At 40.0% G+C, this 18,926-nt stretch overlaps 1 protein-coding gene across 1 annotated transcript; it reads left to right on the top strand.

Moving 5' to 3' along the window:
• The first annotated feature begins 3 nt into the window (after nt 1-3).
• On the top strand, nt 4-16,295 carry polr2g (RNA polymerase II subunit G). The gene is made up of 8 exons (XM_062965486.1): nt 4-148; nt 2,174-2,283; nt 9,974-10,133; nt 12,988-13,038; nt 14,377-14,442; nt 14,632-14,703; nt 15,786-15,819; nt 16,134-16,295. Exons 1-8 carry the CDS (start codon nt 137-139, stop codon nt 16,145-16,147), a joined length of 519 nt encoding a protein of 172 aa, XP_062821556.1. The 5' UTR covers nt 4-136; the 3' UTR covers nt 16,148-16,295.
• Nucleotides 16,296-18,926: the final 2,631 nt, after the last annotated feature.

Genomic DNA, 18,926 nt, shown 5'->3' with positions numbered 1-18,926 from the left:
AAAGAGCGCATGCGCAGCCGGAGAGGACTCAGGCCGCTGATGCTTTAAGAGGGCGGGCACTCCGGCAAGCTCAGCCAATCAGGAAGCAGCTTGTCTACAGGAAGTTGAAAAGAAGGAGGCTGAGGGAGCTGAGAAGATGTTTTATCATGTGAGTTAACGGCAGGGCCTGCATTTAAGGCATTTGGACCACTTGAGCGAATTGCATGTTTATTAGAGTGAATGAGGGTGCATCTACATTGCAGAGTTAACCCACTTTGACCCCACTTTAACTCCAATGGCTCAGTGGTATGGAATCCTGGGAGCTGTAGTTTCCCAAGGCCTTTAGTTTTTTGCTGCTAAGGCAGATAAAGTGATGCCAAGCTGCACCTGAAGGTTAATTGCTATGCTCCCATTAGAAAATGCATTAGGATGTTTACCTCACAACCTCTGAGGATGCCTGCCATAGATGTGGGCGAAACGTCAGGAGAGAATGCTGCTTCTGGACCATGGCCAGACAGCCCGGAAAATATACAACAGCCCTGAGATCCCGGCCATGAAAGGCATCGACAACACAATATCAACAATATATCTATCAATCTATATAGATATTTATTTGTTATTTATTTATTTGCGACATTTATATCCCGCCCTTCTCACCCCGAAGGGGACTCAAGGCGGTTTACAAGTATATATACATACAATATATTATATTATACGACTATATTGCAATATTGTTAGTAATACTGCATGTAATATAAATATAAAATTATAATAGTGAATTATTATTATTATTGCATTGTATTACATCATAATATTATTAATATTACATGTATATACAATATATTATAATATTACTATAGTATAATATTATTATATATTATTATATCATTAAATTGATAGATCAGTAGAGTCCCACCTATCCAAGACTGTTTTCAATATATCGTTATATTTTGGTGCTAAATTCATAAATACAGTAATTACAACATAACATTACTGTGTATTGAACTACTTTTTCTGTCAAATTTGTTGTATAACATGATGTTTTGGTGCTTAATTTGTAAAATCATAACCTAATTTAATGTTTAATAGGCTTTTCCTTAATCTCCTTATTATCCAACATATTCACTTATCCAACATTCTGCCGGCCCGTTTACGTTGGATAAGCGAGACTCTACTGTACATACAATATATTATATTATACGACTATATTGCAATATTGTTAGTAATACTGCATGTAATATAAATATAAAATTATAATAGTGAATTATTATTATTACATTGTATTACATCATAATATTATTAATATTACATGTATATACAATATATTACTATAGTATAATATGATTATATATTATTATATCATTAAATTGATAGATAGATAGAGTCCCACTTATCCAAGACTCGCTTATCCAAGGTTCTGGATTATCCAATGCATTTTTGTAGTCAATGTTTTCAAAACATCGCGATATTTTGGTGCTAAATTCGTAAATACAGTAATTACAACATAACATTACTGCGTATTGAACTATGTTTTTTGTCAAATTTGTTGTATAACATGATGTTTTGGTGCTTAATTTGTAAAATCATCACCCAATTTGATGTTTAATAGGCTTTTCCTTAATCCCTCCTTATTATCCAAGATATTCGCTTATCCAAGCTTCTGCCGGCCCGTTTAGCTTGGATAAGTGAGACTCTATTACATTTAATATATAATATATAATTAATATTATTATATTATTATTAGTATAATATTGTATTACATTATAATATTATTAACAATATTATATGTATATACCATGTATATTTATAAATTATTATAAATAACAATATATCTATCTATCTAGATAGATAGATATAAAAATATAGATTGTTTTTATTATGTGTATAGATAAATAGATAGAAGATAGGGAAGCATCAGGGGATTATCAATAAAGAGACCTTGTGGGCCCACAAGGTCTCTCTCCAATCCAACCCCATTTTGCCAAGAAGCAAGAAAATCGCATTCAAAACACCCCGACAGATGGCCATCCAGCCTCTGTTTAAAAGCCTCCAAAGAAAAGTCTCCAGCAGAATGTGACTGGCTCTTCCTTGGATCTGAATTGTACCCTGAACTAGTTGGAGTTTGCTCTGAACTGCTTTAAAACTCTTGTTATTTATTTACTGACCATCTAACCTCTATATTCTCTTCCTCTAGATATCTTTGGAGCATGAAATTTTGCTGCATCCGCGTTACTTTGGGCCGAACCTGCTCAACACCGTGAAGCAAAAGCTGTTCACCGAAGTGGAAGGGACCTGCACCGGAAAGTAAGCAAAAATGGGAATGGAGCAATATAATAATATATAATACTAATATTATGCTATACTAATAATATAATATATGTGTGTGTGTGTGTGTGTGTGTATATATATATATATAATATTGATAATATTATAATGTAATACAATATAATAATAATGCACTATTATAATTGTATGTTATATATTCTGTTATGATTGAGCCTCATGGCTCTGTTTCTGACAGACGTGGGCGTAAGACTCCTCGAGAGTCAGATACTCTCGAGGAGCGAGAGAGAAAAAGACTACGAGACATATTTGCAGCACCATCTGACGAAGAATCTTTCGAAGGGTTTACGGAAAGAATGGAGGAGGGGCTGGTTAGCTCAGAGGAGGATGAGATGGATTGGACTCGGGTAAGGGAGGAATTGGGTGCCACTGGCCATGATGGGACAGAAGATGAATGGGGACCTTCAGGATTAGACCCATGGCTTAGCTGGAGGGATGGGACGGGATCCACAGCTGGAGATGCTGTTGGGCGTAGTCAGAGGTGTTCCAGCTCTGACGAGGAAAGTGATGAGGAAACGCCCGGGTTAAGGAGGACAGCTGACAGTGATGAGGATTTGTAACTGGCATAAAATGAGGCTTGGGAGCAATTGCAAATTGCGTCGGGCAAGGTAATCTGGGCAAACGCTTGGGATTCGTGTGTGTGTGTGGGACGCTTCCCTGAAGACTTGTGTACTTTCCTGTGCTGAGACGTAAGTTGATTGGAATCCAGGGTCAGACGGCGGGAGGGATTGTGTGGGCATTTGTTTGTGCAAACCTGTGCTTACTCTTATTAGCTTGACCTTCCGTCGTCTTCTTGACGGACGCCATCTCCTGCTTTGAGAACTCGGACTGAACTGACCACGGCTTGTCTTCCCCCCTTCTTGGACTTGGAAAAACTACAAACGTCTGCTTCTGGCTTTGATCTACGGAACGGAACTGGTCTACTCTACTGCTAAAATCCCTGGCTGAGTTGTTCGTGTTGGAATCCTGTCTGCTGTGTGTGTGGGAGCGACGCAAGTTACTCTAAAAACAGTGTTGGCAGCAGAGAGGAATCTGCTGCCAATTAGTTGCATTCTTTGTATCTTTTGTTCCTTGGCTTTCGTTTTGTTTATACCCAGGCTGAAGAAAGCAGTTTGTTTTTACCCGGATTAAACTCCGGTTTAATCCGGTTTATCTTTTGAACATTTACTTTTGCCCCTTTTTGCTCCTAAAGGCAAAAATTGCCTGGCCCTTGTGTTTTACGGGCATTTTTGAGTTCTGTAATCTAATAAACTCTGTTACTTTGAATCTTGTGGCGTTCTGTCCTTGACAGATTGCCCGACGCCCATAAAAGGTTTATTGCAGCAATAAACCCGTCAGGAAGACGATGGATGAGTTAAGGGTCAAATTAGACCAATTGCAAACGGCTTTTACCGTTAGCCAAACAGCTCATGCCGTGAAAGGACATGTTTTGACTCCTGAACGCTTTGACGGAACCAGGTGCAAGTTGCCAACCTTTTTGGCACAAGTGGAGCTTTATTTTTCTCAGCTCAGTGCTCATGCTTTTCCTACAGACACTAGCAAGGTGGCCTTTATTTTGAGTTTGTTGACCGGTCCCGCAGGACAATGGGCCACTAATTTAATTTTGGGAAATGACCCAGTCAAGGACAATTTGAATAATTTCAAAAAGTTGTTAACTGATACTTTTGGGGATCCTCTCCGCACGGAGAACGCTGGGTGGGCTCTGTATCGGTTGAAACAGGGAAAGGGGACTGTTTTGGATTACTTAAATAAGTTTAACCTGTATCGCCACCAGCTGGATTGGGGGGAAAATGCATTCATGCTTTTATTTACTGCCGGGTTAAGTGATATGCTCCAGGATGAATTAGCACGCTTGGAGCCGGCTGAAAGCTGGGACGCCTTAGTAGCTAAGGTGCTGCGTTTAGACGCAAGGTTCGAGGCTCGTAAACATTCAAAAGCAATGTGTGCGCCACCCATGCATGTAACCAGGGCACCTGTGGTGATGGGGGAAGAGCCCATGGAGCTTGGGGTCTTTAAAAAGCTGTCTACAGAGGAAAAGAGCCGTAGGAGGCAGCTGGGCTTGTGTTTGTACTGTGGGAATGCTGGGCATTTTGCCAAAAATTGTAATGTGAAACCTTCCCAGCTTTCGGGAAAAGGCCAGCCCTAGTGCGACGTGAGTCCAACGCACTAGGGCTCCTCAAGCAGTCAACTGAGGGGAGGAAGCATGTTTTCGTACCCATTACATTATCTGTTGGGGGAAAGGAACTTGTTTCTACTTTGGCACTGCTGGACTCAGGAGCCACGGTCTCCTATATAGATATGGAGTTTGCTAAGAAGCATGGCATTCCTAGAGTGCGCAAGGCATGCGACGTGTGGGTGGAAGGAGCAGATGGGAGACTGCTGGAGACTGGGGTGGTTAACCAGGAAACCTCAGCAGTAACGTGGGAGGTGCAGGGAGTTACGGGAACGTTTGTGTGGGATATTACGAGCTTGCCTAGATATGATGTGATCCTGGGGATGGATTGGCTAGCTGTAGTAAACCCACAAGTAGATTGGGCAACACGTAAAGTGATCTTAAAGAGGCAGGATTGTTGCACTTTAAATGTTACTCATTCTGATATGGAGGGAGTGCCTGCTGAGTATGGGGAGTTCTCTGATGTATTTTGTAAAAGAGAAGCGGACAAATTACCACCGCACAGGCCCTATGATTGCGCCATCAAGTTGGCAGAAGGTGCGAAACTGCCAGCAGGGAGGCTGTATGCCTTGACTGTACCGGAAAGGCAGGCTTTGCGGGAGTTTCTAGATGAAAATTTAGCCAAGGGGTTTATTCGCCCCTCTAGTTCTCCAACTGCGGCACCAGTATTCTTTGTAGCCAAAAAGACTGGGGAACTTAGGCTGGTCTGCGACTATCGGATCCTAAACAAATACACCATTCGGGATAGGTACCCGCTCCCTTTAATCTCGGAACTGTTATCAAGGGTACAAGGGGCTAAGGTCTTTACCAAGCTTGACCTGCGGGGGGCCTATAACTTAATCCGTATACGGGAAGGGGATGAATGGAAGACGGCATTTAACACGTGTTTCGGATGCCACGAGTTCCGAGTCATGCCTTTTGGGCTTTGTAATGCTCCTGCGGTCTTCCAGAGGTTCATGAACGATGTGTTCAGGGACCTAATTGACCAATTTTTAGTGATTTATTTGGATGATATCTTGATTTTTTCTAAGGACGAGAAAGAACATCGTCAACATGTCAAGCAGGTTCTGCACCGACTGCGGGCTAATGGGCTTTTCGCCAAGGCTTCCAAGTGCGTCTTTCATGTGCCTGAAGTGGAGTTCCTAGGTCATGTAGTGTCAGGTAGGGAACTTAAAATGGACCCACATAAGGTTGACGCCGTCAACTCATGGCAGGAGCTGAGGACTAAGAAGGATGTACAAAGGTTCTTAGGTTTCGCTAATTACTACCGGGAGTTTATTCCGAATTTTGCAAAGCTCACGGTACCTTTGACGCAGCTTCTGCGCAAGAAACAGCCATTTGTGTGGGGGCGGGAAGCTCACGAGGCGTTTCTACAACTTAAGTCTAGTTTTCAATCGGACAACATACTAACCCATCCTGATGTTGACAAACCGTTCGTGGTAGAAGCGGACGCTTCTAGCTACGCGTTGGGGGCTGTATTGTCTCAGAAGGATTCCTCAGGGACCTTGCGTCCCTGTGGATTTTACTCGCGGCAACTAACACCCTTCGAGCAGAACTATACCATATGGGAGAAGGAGTTGTTGGCGATTAAGGTGGCGTTTGAGGTGTGGCGGCACTGGCTTGAAGGGGCACGGCACCAGATCGTGGTCAGGTCTGATCATAAGAACTTAGAGCACTTGCAAACAGCAAAGAAGTTAAACCAGCGTCAAATCCGCTGGGCTTTGTTTTTCTCCAGGTTTAACTTCAAGGTGCAGTTCGTGGAGGGGAAGGCAAACTTGCGGGCCGATGCTTTATCCCGCAAGCCAGAATTTAAGACCAATGAGCAGGTAGTATGTCAGACCATCTTGCCTACTGCCTCGCTGTGTGTTGTAGATAATGAGCTCGGGTTACATGACCAGATCCTTGAGGCTCAGAAAGATGATGTGTGGACACAGGAGCAACTGATGCTGCTCTCAGCAGGTAACCGTACCATACTGCCGCATCTCCAAGATCAAGACGGGGTATTGGTGCGTAGGGGGCAGGTTTATGTACCAGTGGGTGCCCTCAGGTTGGAGGTGATTAGAGCCCACCATGACGAACCCATGGCTGGGCACTTTGGCAGGTTCAAGACCGTACAGCTTATCACCAGGAGCTACTGGTGGCCAAAGATGCGGCAAGACATTCTGCGCTTTTGTGACAGCTGCGCCGTTTGCCAGCAGAGTAAGACGCCTGTTGGGCGCCCTAGAGGGTTGTTGTCGTCTCTACCTGTTCCGGAGAGGCCATGGCAAATCATTTCCATGGATTTTATTTCAGATTTGCCTAAGTCTGGGGGTTATACTTGTATTTGGGTGGTGGTGGATTTATTTAGTAAACTGGCTCATTTTATTCCTTGTTCAACCATTCCGGCGGCCCCTACGTTGGCCTTACTATTTACTAAGCACATCTATCGTTTGCACGGAGCACCCGAGGTGATTATTTCAGATAGGGCTCCGCAATTTGTGTCACGCTTTTGGAAACATTTCCATGAGTGCTTGGGGACTAAGTTAAACGTTTCTTCAGCCTTTCATCCGCAAACGGATGGACAGTCGGAACGGGTTAATGGGCTCTTAGAGCAGTATCTGCGTTGTTTTTGTTTAGATCAACCCACGGCTTGGGTAAAGTGGCTACCGGTGGCGGAGTTTGCTTACAACAATGCGGTGCACACGTCTAGTCAGCATACGCCGTTTGAGCTAACTTATGGCTTTCACCCACGGGGAGGTGTGGCGCCGTCGACCAATGTGGTCTCTTCGGACCCTGTGTACCGCTCTACGGAAATGGCTGCATTGCATGATGTTGCCCGTCGCTTACTGTTGGAAGCTAAGGCAACGCAGAAGACTCAGGCTGACCGCCACAGGCAGGCAGGGGAGGAGTTGGAAGAAGGGGATTTGGTGTGGTTATCTTCCAAACATATTAAACAGGCTGGGGGAAAGTTTGCGCCTCGGTATTTGGGTCCCTTTCCTATCGTTAAAAAGATTTCTTCTGTTGCGTTTCGTTTGCGTTTACCGTCTAGTTTAAAGGTCCATCCAGTCTTTCATCGTTCGCTGTTGAAACTTGATACCTCTAGTCGTCGTGGTGCTATAGCGGAGGGTATCACTGCCACTTCTCCGCCATCGGGGGAGGAGGCCTTTGTGAGAGGGGATAGTGTTATGATTGAGCCTCATGGCTCTGTTTCTGACAGACGTGGGCGTAAGACTCCTCGAGAGTCAGATACTCTCGAGGAGCGAGAGAGAAAAAGACTACGAGACATATTTGCAGCACCATCTGACGAAGAATCTTTCGAAGGGTTTACGGAAAGAATGGAGGAGGGGCTGGTTAGCTCAGAGGAGGATGAGATGGATTGGACTCGGGTAAGGGAGGAATTGGGTGCCACTGGCCATGATGGGACAGAAGATGAATGGGGACCTTCAGGATTAGACCCATGGCTTAGCTGGAGGGATGGGACGGGATCCACAGCTGGAGATGCTGTTGGGCGTAGTCAGAGGTGTTCCAGCTCTGACGAGGAAAGTGATGAGGAAACGCCCGGGTTAAGGAGGACAGCTGACAGTGATGAGGATTTGTAACTGGCATAAAATGAGGCTTGGGAGCAATTGCAAATTGCGTCGGGCAAGGTAATCTGGGCAAACGCTTGGGATTCGTGTGTGTGTGTGGGACGCTTCCCTGAAGACTTGTGTACTTTCCTGTGCTGAGACGTAAGTTGATTGGAATCCAGGGTCAGACGGCGGGAGGGATTGTGTGGGCATTTGTTTGTGCAAACCTGTGCTTACTCTTATTAGCTTGACCTTCCGTCGTCTTCTTGACGGACGCCATCTCCTGCTTTGAGAACTCGGACTGAACTGACCACGGCTTGTCTTCCCCCCTTCTTGGACTTGGAAAAACTACAAACGTCTGCTTCTGGCTTTGATCTACGGAACGGAACTGGTCTACTCTACTGCTAAAATCCCTGGCTGAGTTGTTCGTGTTGGAATCCTGTCTGCTGTGTGTGTGGGAGCGACGCAAGTTACTCTAAAAACAGTGTTGGCAGCAGAGAGGAATCTGCTGCCAATTAGTTGCATTCTTTGTATCTTTTGTTCCTTGGCTTTCGTTTTGTTTATACCCAGGCTGAAGAAAGCAGTTTGTTTTTACCCGGATTAAACTCCGGTTTAATCCGGTTTATCTTTTGAACATTTACTTTTGCCCCTTTTTGCTCCTAAAGGCAAAAATTGCCTGGCCCTTGTGTTTTACGGGCATTTTTGAGTTCTGTAATCTAATAAACTCTGTTACTTTGAATCTTGTGGCGTTCTGTCCTTGACATATTCCTTGTAATGTTACTAATAATATTGCAATATAGTGGTATAGTACAATATAGGAATATATAATGCCTATATTGTGCTATGCTAATAATATAATATATTGTATATACATATAATATTGATAATAATATTATAATGTAATGCAATATAATAATAATAATACACTATTATAATTGTATATTATATAATACATGTAATATTACATGTAAAATATTTATATGGTGCTCTTTACCCAGTCTATTTTTACAACCTCTCTGTTTTAATCCATGTTTTTATTAAGTTTTTGTCATTTATTTTTATTGGGTAATATTTAAATTTTTATAATTGTGCATGTCTATTATTGTGTTTTATATTGTTATTGCTTTTATTCGGGTTTGGCCCCATGTAAGCCGCCCTGAGTCCCCTTTAGGGAGATAGAGGCGGGTTATAAAAATAAAGTTGTTATTATTATTAACAATAATATGACTAATAATATTAAAGTATAGTGATATAGTACAATATAGTAATATATAATACTAATATTATGCTATATTAATAATGTATTGTATATACATATAATATTGATAATATTATAATGTAATACAATATAATAATACACTATTATAATTGTATATTATATATTACATGTAATATTATTAATATTGCAGTATAGTGATATAGTACAGTGTAGTAATATATAATGCCTATATTGTGCTATGTTAATAATATAATATTGTATGTATCTATAACTTGTAAGCCACCCTGAGTCCCCTTCGGAGTGGGAGGGGTGGGATATAGATATCGTAAATAAATAAATATTTACTGTTAACTGTTTTTGGATGGCCACATCCGTAATCCCTCAATACGTTGTGGATTGGGACTGATGTGAGCTGTAGTCCAGTACATCTGAATGGCATCTGTTTGGACAAATTGTTCTAATTTACATATGTTTTAAATGTTATAATGTATTTTTTATAGTTTTAATTAATGACATGTACTGTTTTTGTTTTATTATTATGTTCTTGGCATTAAATGTTGCCAACTGTTGTAAACCACTTTGAGTCCTCCCGGGAGTTAAGGGCAGGGTTTAAATGCTGGAAATAATAATAAATAATAATAATCTCCTCACCTAACCTCAGTTGATGCTTACCAATGTATATCTGACTTGTCCCCTTGACATGCTGGTTTCTAGATATGGCTTTGTCATTGCCGTGACCACGATTGACAACATTGGTGCAGGGGTGATCCAACCCGGCCGGGGTTTCGTCCTCTACCCCGTCAAGTACAAGGCCATTGTGTTCAGGCCATTTAAGGGAGAGGTGGTGGACGCTGTCGTGACTCAGGTGAACAAGGTAAGATAGCATGGGAGATTGTGGAGTTGGATCTCGCCTATTTGGTCTCTGCTGTTTCAGTTTATTTATTTACAGTATTTATATTCCGCCCTTCTCACCCCGAAGGGGACTCAGGGCGGATCACATTACACACATAAGGCAAACATTCAATGCCTTAACAAAGAACAAAGACAGAGACAAACGCAGGCTCCGAGCTGGCCTCGAACTCATGACCTCTTGGTCAGAGTGATTTGTTGCAGCTGGCTGCTCACCAGCCTGAGCCACAGCCCAGGCCACAGTTTCAGTTCTGTCTATGGCAGGAGCCTGACGTGGAAGGATTGTGTGATAGCTTATTCTTAATTTGCTACCTCTATTTTTCACTCCCTCCGTTCTCAAGCCTAATCTGGCTTCTCGGGAAATCTCCTGTTTATTTATGTATTTATTTAGACCTGGCTTTGCGAACAAGTGTTTAATGAATGAATTACGATGGCTTTAACTCGGTCCGGATTAAGGTTTACGTGCAAGGTTTATGTGGACGAATGGATTAAGTATTTTTATTGTACTGTTTTAAATGTATTTATTGGATTATTTTAAATTGATTGTTTTAATTGCTATGTTTTATTTTTGGTACTGTATACCGGCATTGAATTTGCCAGATTGTGAGCCGCCCTGAGTCCCTTTGGGTGAGAAGGGCGGCATAGAAATGATGGAAATAAATAAATAAATAAATTTACAGTATTTCTATTCCACCCTTCCTTCTCACCCCAAAGGGGACTCAGGACAGATGACAATACACATATACAGCTGAAAGAGCATTGCATCTGTCTTTATGGTGTCGTAAATTAGTTAAATTAGCCTCCCTGCATAAAATTTCTATTTGACAGATGCAACTGTCTTTCGAGCTGCATAGGTCAACAGCAAGCTAGACTATTAATGGTTGGGAACTTAATCCAACCTGGGCTTCGAACTCATGACCTCTTGGTTGGTAGTGATTTATTGCAGCAGGCTACTAACCAGCTGCGCCACAAGCCGGTCCTAGGTGCAAGATTTCTTTCTACAAATGAAGAGAATCGAATACAAGCTTATTAATGATTGCCAGTGACTGGAAAGGTGAAAAAACATTAAGTATTAAAAATTGGAAGGATAAATTGAGGGATTACGCACAGATGGCCAAGATTTCTAGTAATCTGAAACATGAAAGTCATGAAGTTTTTGAAAGAAACTGGAGGCTGGCCTTAGCATATCTGTCAGGGGAATCTAAGAAATTATAACAAGGGGAATTTATTGATCCAGAAGCACAGAGGGTTAAACAAAATGATGCATAAACTCTACATTGTTCAGTGTCGGGAGTCAAGGTGGTGGGTCGCACTGGGGGTGGGTTGAGGGGTAATTGTATGGTGGGTGGCAGGTTGTCTATGTATGTGTATGTGTATATGTTTGTAATGTGTATTATGGGTGTTTTTCGATTTTAAAAATAAAATTTATTTTAAAAAATTAAAGATTTTTTAAAAAAAAGACATTTAGTATAATGCCAAGGCAGGGGTCCTCAAACTTTTAAAGCAGAGGGCCGGTCTACAATCCTTTAGACTGTTGAGGGGCCAAATTATCATTTGAAAAAAATACGAACAAATTCCTATGCACACTGCATATGTCTTATTTGTAGTGCAAAACAACAACAGCAATGAAAAAACAATACAATATTTTAAAATGAAAACAATTTTAACCAGCATAAACCTATCAGGATTTCAATGGAAAGTGTGGGCCTGCTTCTGGCCAATGAGATAGTCTAGTTAATTAGGATTGTTGTTGTTGTGTGTCTTCAAGTCATTTCAGACTTTGGCCGAGCCTAAGTCTAAAATCATTTATTTATTTATTTACTACATTTATATCCCACCCTTCTCACCCCGAAGGGGACTCAGAGCAGCTGTATGTACATACAATATATTATATTATTAGCATAGCACAATATTAGTATTATATATTACGATATTGAACTATACCACTATACTGTAATATTATATGTAATATATAACGTACTAGCTGTGCCTGGCCACGCGTTGCTGTGGCATTGTCTGGTGGTGTTGGTGAGAAATTGTTGAGGTAGTGGTGGTATTGAATGTCTGTTGTATGGTTGTCTTTATGTTTAGTATGCTTTAGAATTATATGGCAGTGTGGATTCAAGATAATCCAGTTCAAAGCAGATAACATAAGATTCTAAATGGTTTGTATAGGTGTGTGGAAGGGCCTTGAGTCTATACTGCCATATAATCCAGTTAAAATCTGATAATCTGTGGAAGAGGCCTAAGTGAGGCCTAACTGTGCCTGTCCCCTGGGCTGAGTAGGTTGCTAGGAGACCAAGTGGGCGGAGCTTAGCCTTCAAACTGGCAGCAATTGGATAAAAACTATTCCTCTCCCTGTAATTAGGACTTTATTTTTATTTTCTTTTTGTTGTATCAACCTAGAGCCATGAATGATGGGTTGTGTTCTCAAATTTCGAGGTTGGAGGGCCAGTAGTTTTGTTGTTTTGTCCGCTGCCCTGATGCCATCACTCTTTTATATATATAGATAATTAATATTATTATGTGGTATTATTATTAGTATTATATTGTATAACATTATAATATTTTATCAATATTATATGTATATACAATATATTATATTATTAAAACTGATATAAAAATATTATATTATAAAACTGAAGGTGGGGGCCAGGTAAAGGACCTTGGAGGGCCGCATCCGGCCCCCGGGCCTTAGTTTGGGGACCCCTGTGCCAAGGTTTTAAAAAACTTTGTTTGTGTTTTCAAATACATTAAATTAAAAAAAAACAGACTTGTTTGTTAACAATCCTCTTATTCTCTCACCCTTCTCTAACCAGGTTGGACTCTTCACTGAAATTGGGCCCATGTCCTGCTTCATTTCGCGGCATGTAAGTGTTGGGATAGCAATATGCTTGAAAATATTTATGGAAAGGTTGACAGAGGAAGGAGAATGCTGTTATGCACAGCCCTGCTTCTTAAACTGTAATCAACCAATGTTTTATTTTTATACAGTAGAGCAGGGGTCCCCAAACTAAGGCCCGGGGGCCGGATGCGGCCCTCCGAGGTCATTTACCTGGCCCCCGCCCTCAGTTTTATAATATAATATATTGTATATACATATAATATTGATAATAATATTATAATGTAATACAATATAACACTAATAATAATACCATACAATAGTATTAATTATATATTACTAATAATATTACTAATAATATTACAGTATAGTGGTATAGTTCAATATAGTAATATATAATGCTAATAGTGTGCTATGCTAACAATATAACATATTGTATGTACATATAATTTGTAAGCCACTCTGAGTCCCTTTTGGGGTGAGAAGGGTGTGATACAAATGTAGTAAATAAATATAGTAAATAAATAAATAAATTTCAGACTTAGGCTCGCCCAAAGTCTGAAATGACTTGAAGGCACACAACAACAACAACAACAACAATCCTAATTAACTTGACTATCTCATTGGCCAGAAGGAGGCCCACACTTCCCATTGAAATCCTGATAAATGTATGTTGGTTTAAATTGTTTTTATTTTTAAATATTGTATTGCTCTTTTATTGTTATTTCATTGTTCTTCTTGTTGTTGTTGTTGTTGTTTTTGCACTACAAATAAGACATGTGTAGTGTGCATCGGAATTTGTTTGTATTTTTTTCAAATGATCATTTGGCCCCTCAACAGTTTGAAGGATTGTGGACTGGCCCTCTGCATAAAAAGTTTGGGGACCCCTGCAGTAGAGTCTCACTTATCTAAGCTAAACGGGCCAGCAGAACCTTGGATAAGCGAATATCTTGAATAATAAGGAGGGATTAAGGAAAAGCCTATTAAACATCAAATTAGGTTATGATTTTACAAATGAAGCACCAAAACATCATGTTATACAACAAATTTGACAGAAAAAGTAGTTCAGTGTGCAGTAATGTTATGTTGTAATTACTGTATTTAGGAATTTAGCACCAAAATATCACAATGAATTGAAAACACTGACCACAAAAATGCGTTGGATAATCCAGAGTCTTGGATAAGTGAGACTCTACTGTACCTATTTTATATGCCTTGATGTACAGGACCGGCTCCAGGTTTGTTACAAGGCACGATTTGCAGCTGGGGATTGATTTTGGAGGCTTTTGCATGCAAAGTATCTACTCTGTCGCTCATTATTTTCACTCTATAAGTCACTCACGATCTCTCCCAAATGTCTTTACAGTCTATTCCTTCTGAAATGGAATTTGACCCCAACTCCAATCCACCTTGCTACAAGACCATTGACGAAGTGAGTATATCCAGATATGTCCGCCATATGTCATGTGAGATTTAATATATTTTCTTATCGAGACAGATAAATCTCAAGAATTTGACAATATGAGCAATGACTCTCAGTCCAGAACTCAGGAACTGAATGGAACAATATTCACCTTCCCACTGAGTGCTGCTCTTGTGTTTCTGCTTTGACCCCAAACAGGACGTGGTCATCCAACAAGACGACGAGATCAGACTGAAGATCGTGGGGACCCGCGTAGACAAGAATGATATTGTGAGTTCATGTGCGCAATGGAATAAGGGGAGAGGCTGCCAGACCAGCCTGGGGCCCAAGGTTGTGCATCTCACAATCTCCCATAGATACTCAGAGAGGACGTTTATTCTTCAAATCCTATTAATTGTGATAACATGAGCCGAGAAGATGGATGTTCAATGTGTTGTCGAAGGCTTTCATGGCCGGGACCACAGGGTTGTTGTATGTCTTTCGGGCTGCGTGGCCATGTTCCAGAAGTATTCTCTCCTGACGTTTTGCCCACATCTATGGCAGGCATCCTCAGAGGTTGTGATGCATGGAGAGACTAGGCAAGGAAGGTAAATATATATCTGTGGAGAGTCCAGGGTGTGACAAGAGTCCTTTCTCAGTTGGAAGCCAGTGCTAATGTTTCAATTAATCACCCTAATTAGCATTGGAAAGGTTTGTCTCTTGCCTGGGGGGCATCCTTTGTTCAGAGTCATTAGCCGTCCTTGGGGCTCCTCTACCCTCAGAGTGTTGCTTCCCATTTACTGTTCTGATTTTTGAGTTTTTTTAACACTGGTAGCCAGATTTTGTTCATTTTCATGGTTTCCTCCTTTCTGTTGAATTGTCCACATGCTTGTGGATTTCAATGGCTTCTCTGTGTAGTCTGACCTGATAGTAGTTGGAATGGTCGAGCATTTCTGTGTTCTCAAATAATATACTGTGTCCAGGTTGGTTCATCAAGTGCTCTGCTATGGCTGATTTCTCTGGTTGAGTTAGTCTGCAGTGCCTTTCATGTTCTTTGACTCTTGTTTGGGCAATGCTGCGTTTGGTGGTCCCTATGTAGACTTGTCCACAGCTGCATAGTATCCGGTAGACTCCTGCAGAGGAGAGAGGATCCCTCTTGTCTTTCGCTGACCGTAGCGTTTGTTGGATTTTCTTTGTGGGTCTGTAGATAGTTTGTAGGTTGTGCTTCTTCATCAGTTTACCTGGATGTTGTTGTCCAGTAACATTTGGAGAGCTGCAGTTGCCTTCCTTTCAGACACTTTTGAACCAGAGTAATCAACATTAAAACGATATACATGGATGATATTTTAACTTATTCTCTCCCTGTTTTGCAGTTTGCCATTGGGTCACTCATGGATGACTACTTGGGTACGTTTCACTTTTTTCTTATCATGGCAATCGATGGGAGAATCTATCTGATGGACTATATTGATCGGATTTGTAACTGCGTCGATTTTAATATCATTGTTTTGGTTTTCTGTCTGATGACATTATTTTTGTTTACTATGTTTAAATTGCTGTATGATTTTTTTTTTTGACAATTGACTGTTTTTATACGCTTGTTGGAAACCGCCCTGAGTCCTCTCGAGGAAATGGAGCAGTAGATAAATCAAAATTTTATATTTATTATTATAATTTATTTAGCTCTGTCTTCAACACTTTCCTTTTTGCCTTTTCTCCAGGTCTTGTGAGCTAAGGAACCACTTCTTTGCCGCTGTTCCCTTTTCCTTCCCGAAACCAGATGTGATCCTTGGATGGAAGCACAAACTATGGCTGTATTTATAGAGGCTTGTCTTATTTTCCTTGTAATGATTCATTCTTCATTAAACTGTCCTCATTTTGTATTTGAGCGGTCTCATGTTTGTGTTAGGAGAGAATGCTTCTGGAACATAGCCAGACAGCCCGGAAAATTCACAGCAACCCATTATTATTACTATTATTAATTGTGTTGAGCAGCATTATATGTACTATCTACACCAATGCAGTTCAGTTACATTATTAAGTCCACACTGGCCAGACAGCAGAGAAAACCCGCAGCAACCCATTATTATTATTATTATTATTATTATTATTATTATTATTATTATTAATAATAATAATAATTGTGTTGTGCAGCATTATATGTATCTACACCAATGCAGTTCAGTTACATTATTAAGTCCACACTGGCCAGACAGCAGAGAAAACTTGCAGCCACCCATTATTATTATTATTATTATTATTATTATTATTATTATTATTAATTGCATTGAGCAGCATTATATGTACTATCTACACGAATGCAGTTCAGTTACATTATTAAGTCCACACTGGCCAGACAGCAGAAAAAACCCGCAGCAACCCATTATTACTATTATTATTATTACTAATTGCATTGAGCAGCATTATATGTATCTACACCAATGCAGTTAAGTTACATTATTAAGTCCACACTGGCCAGACAGCAGAAAAAACCTGCAGCCACCCATTATTATTATTATTATTATTATTATTATTAATAATAATAATTGCATTGAGCAGCATTATATGTATCTACACCAATGCAGTTCAGTTACATTATTAAGTCCACACTGGCCAGATAGCAAAAAAAACTCGCAGCAACCTATTATTATTATTATTATTATTATTATTATTATTAATTGCATTGAGCAGCATTATATGTACCTACACCAATGCAGTTCAGTTACATTATTAAGTCCACACTGGCCAGACAGCAGAAAAAACCTGCAGCCACCCATTATTATTATTATTATTATTATTATTATTAATAATAATAATAATAATAATAATAATAATAATAATAATAATTGCATTGAGCAGCATTATATGTGTCTACACCAATGCAGTTCAGTTACATTATTAAGTCCACACTGGCCAAACAGCAGAAAAAACTCACAGCAACCCATTATTATTATTACAGTAGAGTCTCACTTACCCAAGCCTCGCTTATCCAAGCCTCTGGATAATCCAAGCCATTTTTGTAGTCAGTGTTTTCAATATATCGTGATATTTTGGTGCTAGATTCGTAAATTACAACATAACATTACTGTGTATTGAACTGCTTTTTCTGTCAAATTTGTTGTAAAACATTATGTTTTGGTGCTTAATTTGTAAAATCATAACCTAATTTGATGTTTAATAGGCTTTTTTCTTAATCCCTCCTTATTATCCAAGATATTCGCTTATCTAAGGTTCTGCTGGCCCGTTTAACTTGGATAAGTGAGACTCTACTGTATTTTATTATTATTATTATTATTATTATTATTATTATTATTAATTGAATTGAGCAGCATTACTGTATATGTATCTACACCAATGCAGTTCAGTTACATTATTAAATCCGCACTGGTCAGAAAAGTCACAGCAATCTAGATATTGTTCTATCCAATTTTCCCTTTATTCTATCACTAGTCCCGTCACCTTGATTAGCATTGACTGGCCTTGCAGCTTCAAAGCCTGCCTGGGGGGAAGAATCATTTATCATTCAAGAGATATGCCAGGCGGATGTACGGAGCGGGTGCCGAGAATCACAGAACTGGAAGAGACTCCCAAGGGCCAGCTCCCAAGGTCACCATCAAAGCCCTCCCAACAGATGGCCATCTAGCCTCTGATTAGAAAACCTCCAGAGAAGGAGACTCCTCCAGATTTTCATGTGTGTTGAACCACACTTAGTTCCTCCTAATTGGATGGAATCTCGTTTCCTGCTGTTTGAATCCCTGGCTCCATTGTGTCCTAGTTTCCAGAGCATCCTGTTCAATTGACAAGGAAATCCACTTTTAAAATAAATAAATAAATAAATGCGATTAAATTTCAAATAAAATTCACAGTGAAAGTGTGAGAACAAGTGTGTTTTTAGGAAAGAGGGGTGAAGGAGATAGGTGAAAGGGGAAGAGAAATAAGGGAGAAAGGGAATAAAAATTTAAAAAAATGAAAATGAGAAATACTAGATACGACAAAAACAGAGGGGGAGAAAACAGAAAACACACACACACACATATATATGTACATTGACTTCCATCTCTTACACAGTTACTTTAAAAAATTGATTTCTTTTTCTTATTTCTTTTTCCCTTTAGTGTCAGCATCTTCTTGCATTCAGTCTATATCAACAAAACATCTATTTAAATTAACACCTTAATTTTCTCTTCTCTCAAATAATTTTTTATCAATTCCCAGTTTGTTTGCTTTTTTGGTATACTGTGATTATTTTTTAATAAATATGTCAGTTTATCCATATTCATTATTTCCAGCACCTTATTTAACCAGCAGCTTAACTCGGGGGTTTCTTTCTTTTTCCAATATTTGGCGTATATCATTCTTGCCACCGTAGTAAGATAATTAGAAAGAACTAACTGTGCCCGGCCACGGGTTGCTGTGGCGAAGTCTGGTGGTCTGGGAAATAAAGTATTGAGGAATTGGTGGTAGTTAAGGTCAAGGGTAAAGGTTTTCCCCAGACATTAAGTCCAGTCGTGACC

This window comes from Anolis carolinensis, unplaced genomic scaffold, assembly GCF_035594765.1.
Source record: "Anolis carolinensis isolate JA03-04 unplaced genomic scaffold, rAnoCar3.1.pri scaffold_14, whole genome shotgun sequence".
Lineage (NCBI taxonomy): Eukaryota > Metazoa > Chordata > Lepidosauria > Squamata > Dactyloidae > Anolis > Anolis carolinensis.
This window is presented reverse-complemented; position numbering and strand designations above follow the sequence as displayed.

Bases quoted from the DNA above. Each gene is read 5' to 3' on its own strand.
- polr2g (XM_062965486.1), top strand. The intron at 13,039-14,376 runs GTAAGTGTTGGG...ATGTCTTTACAG, and splicing joins CCTGCTTCATTTCGCGGCAT to TCTATTCCTTCTGAAATGGA. The intron at 14,443-14,631 runs GTGAGTATATCC...GACCCCAAACAG, and splicing joins GCTACAAGACCATTGACGAA to GACGTGGTCATCCAACAAGA.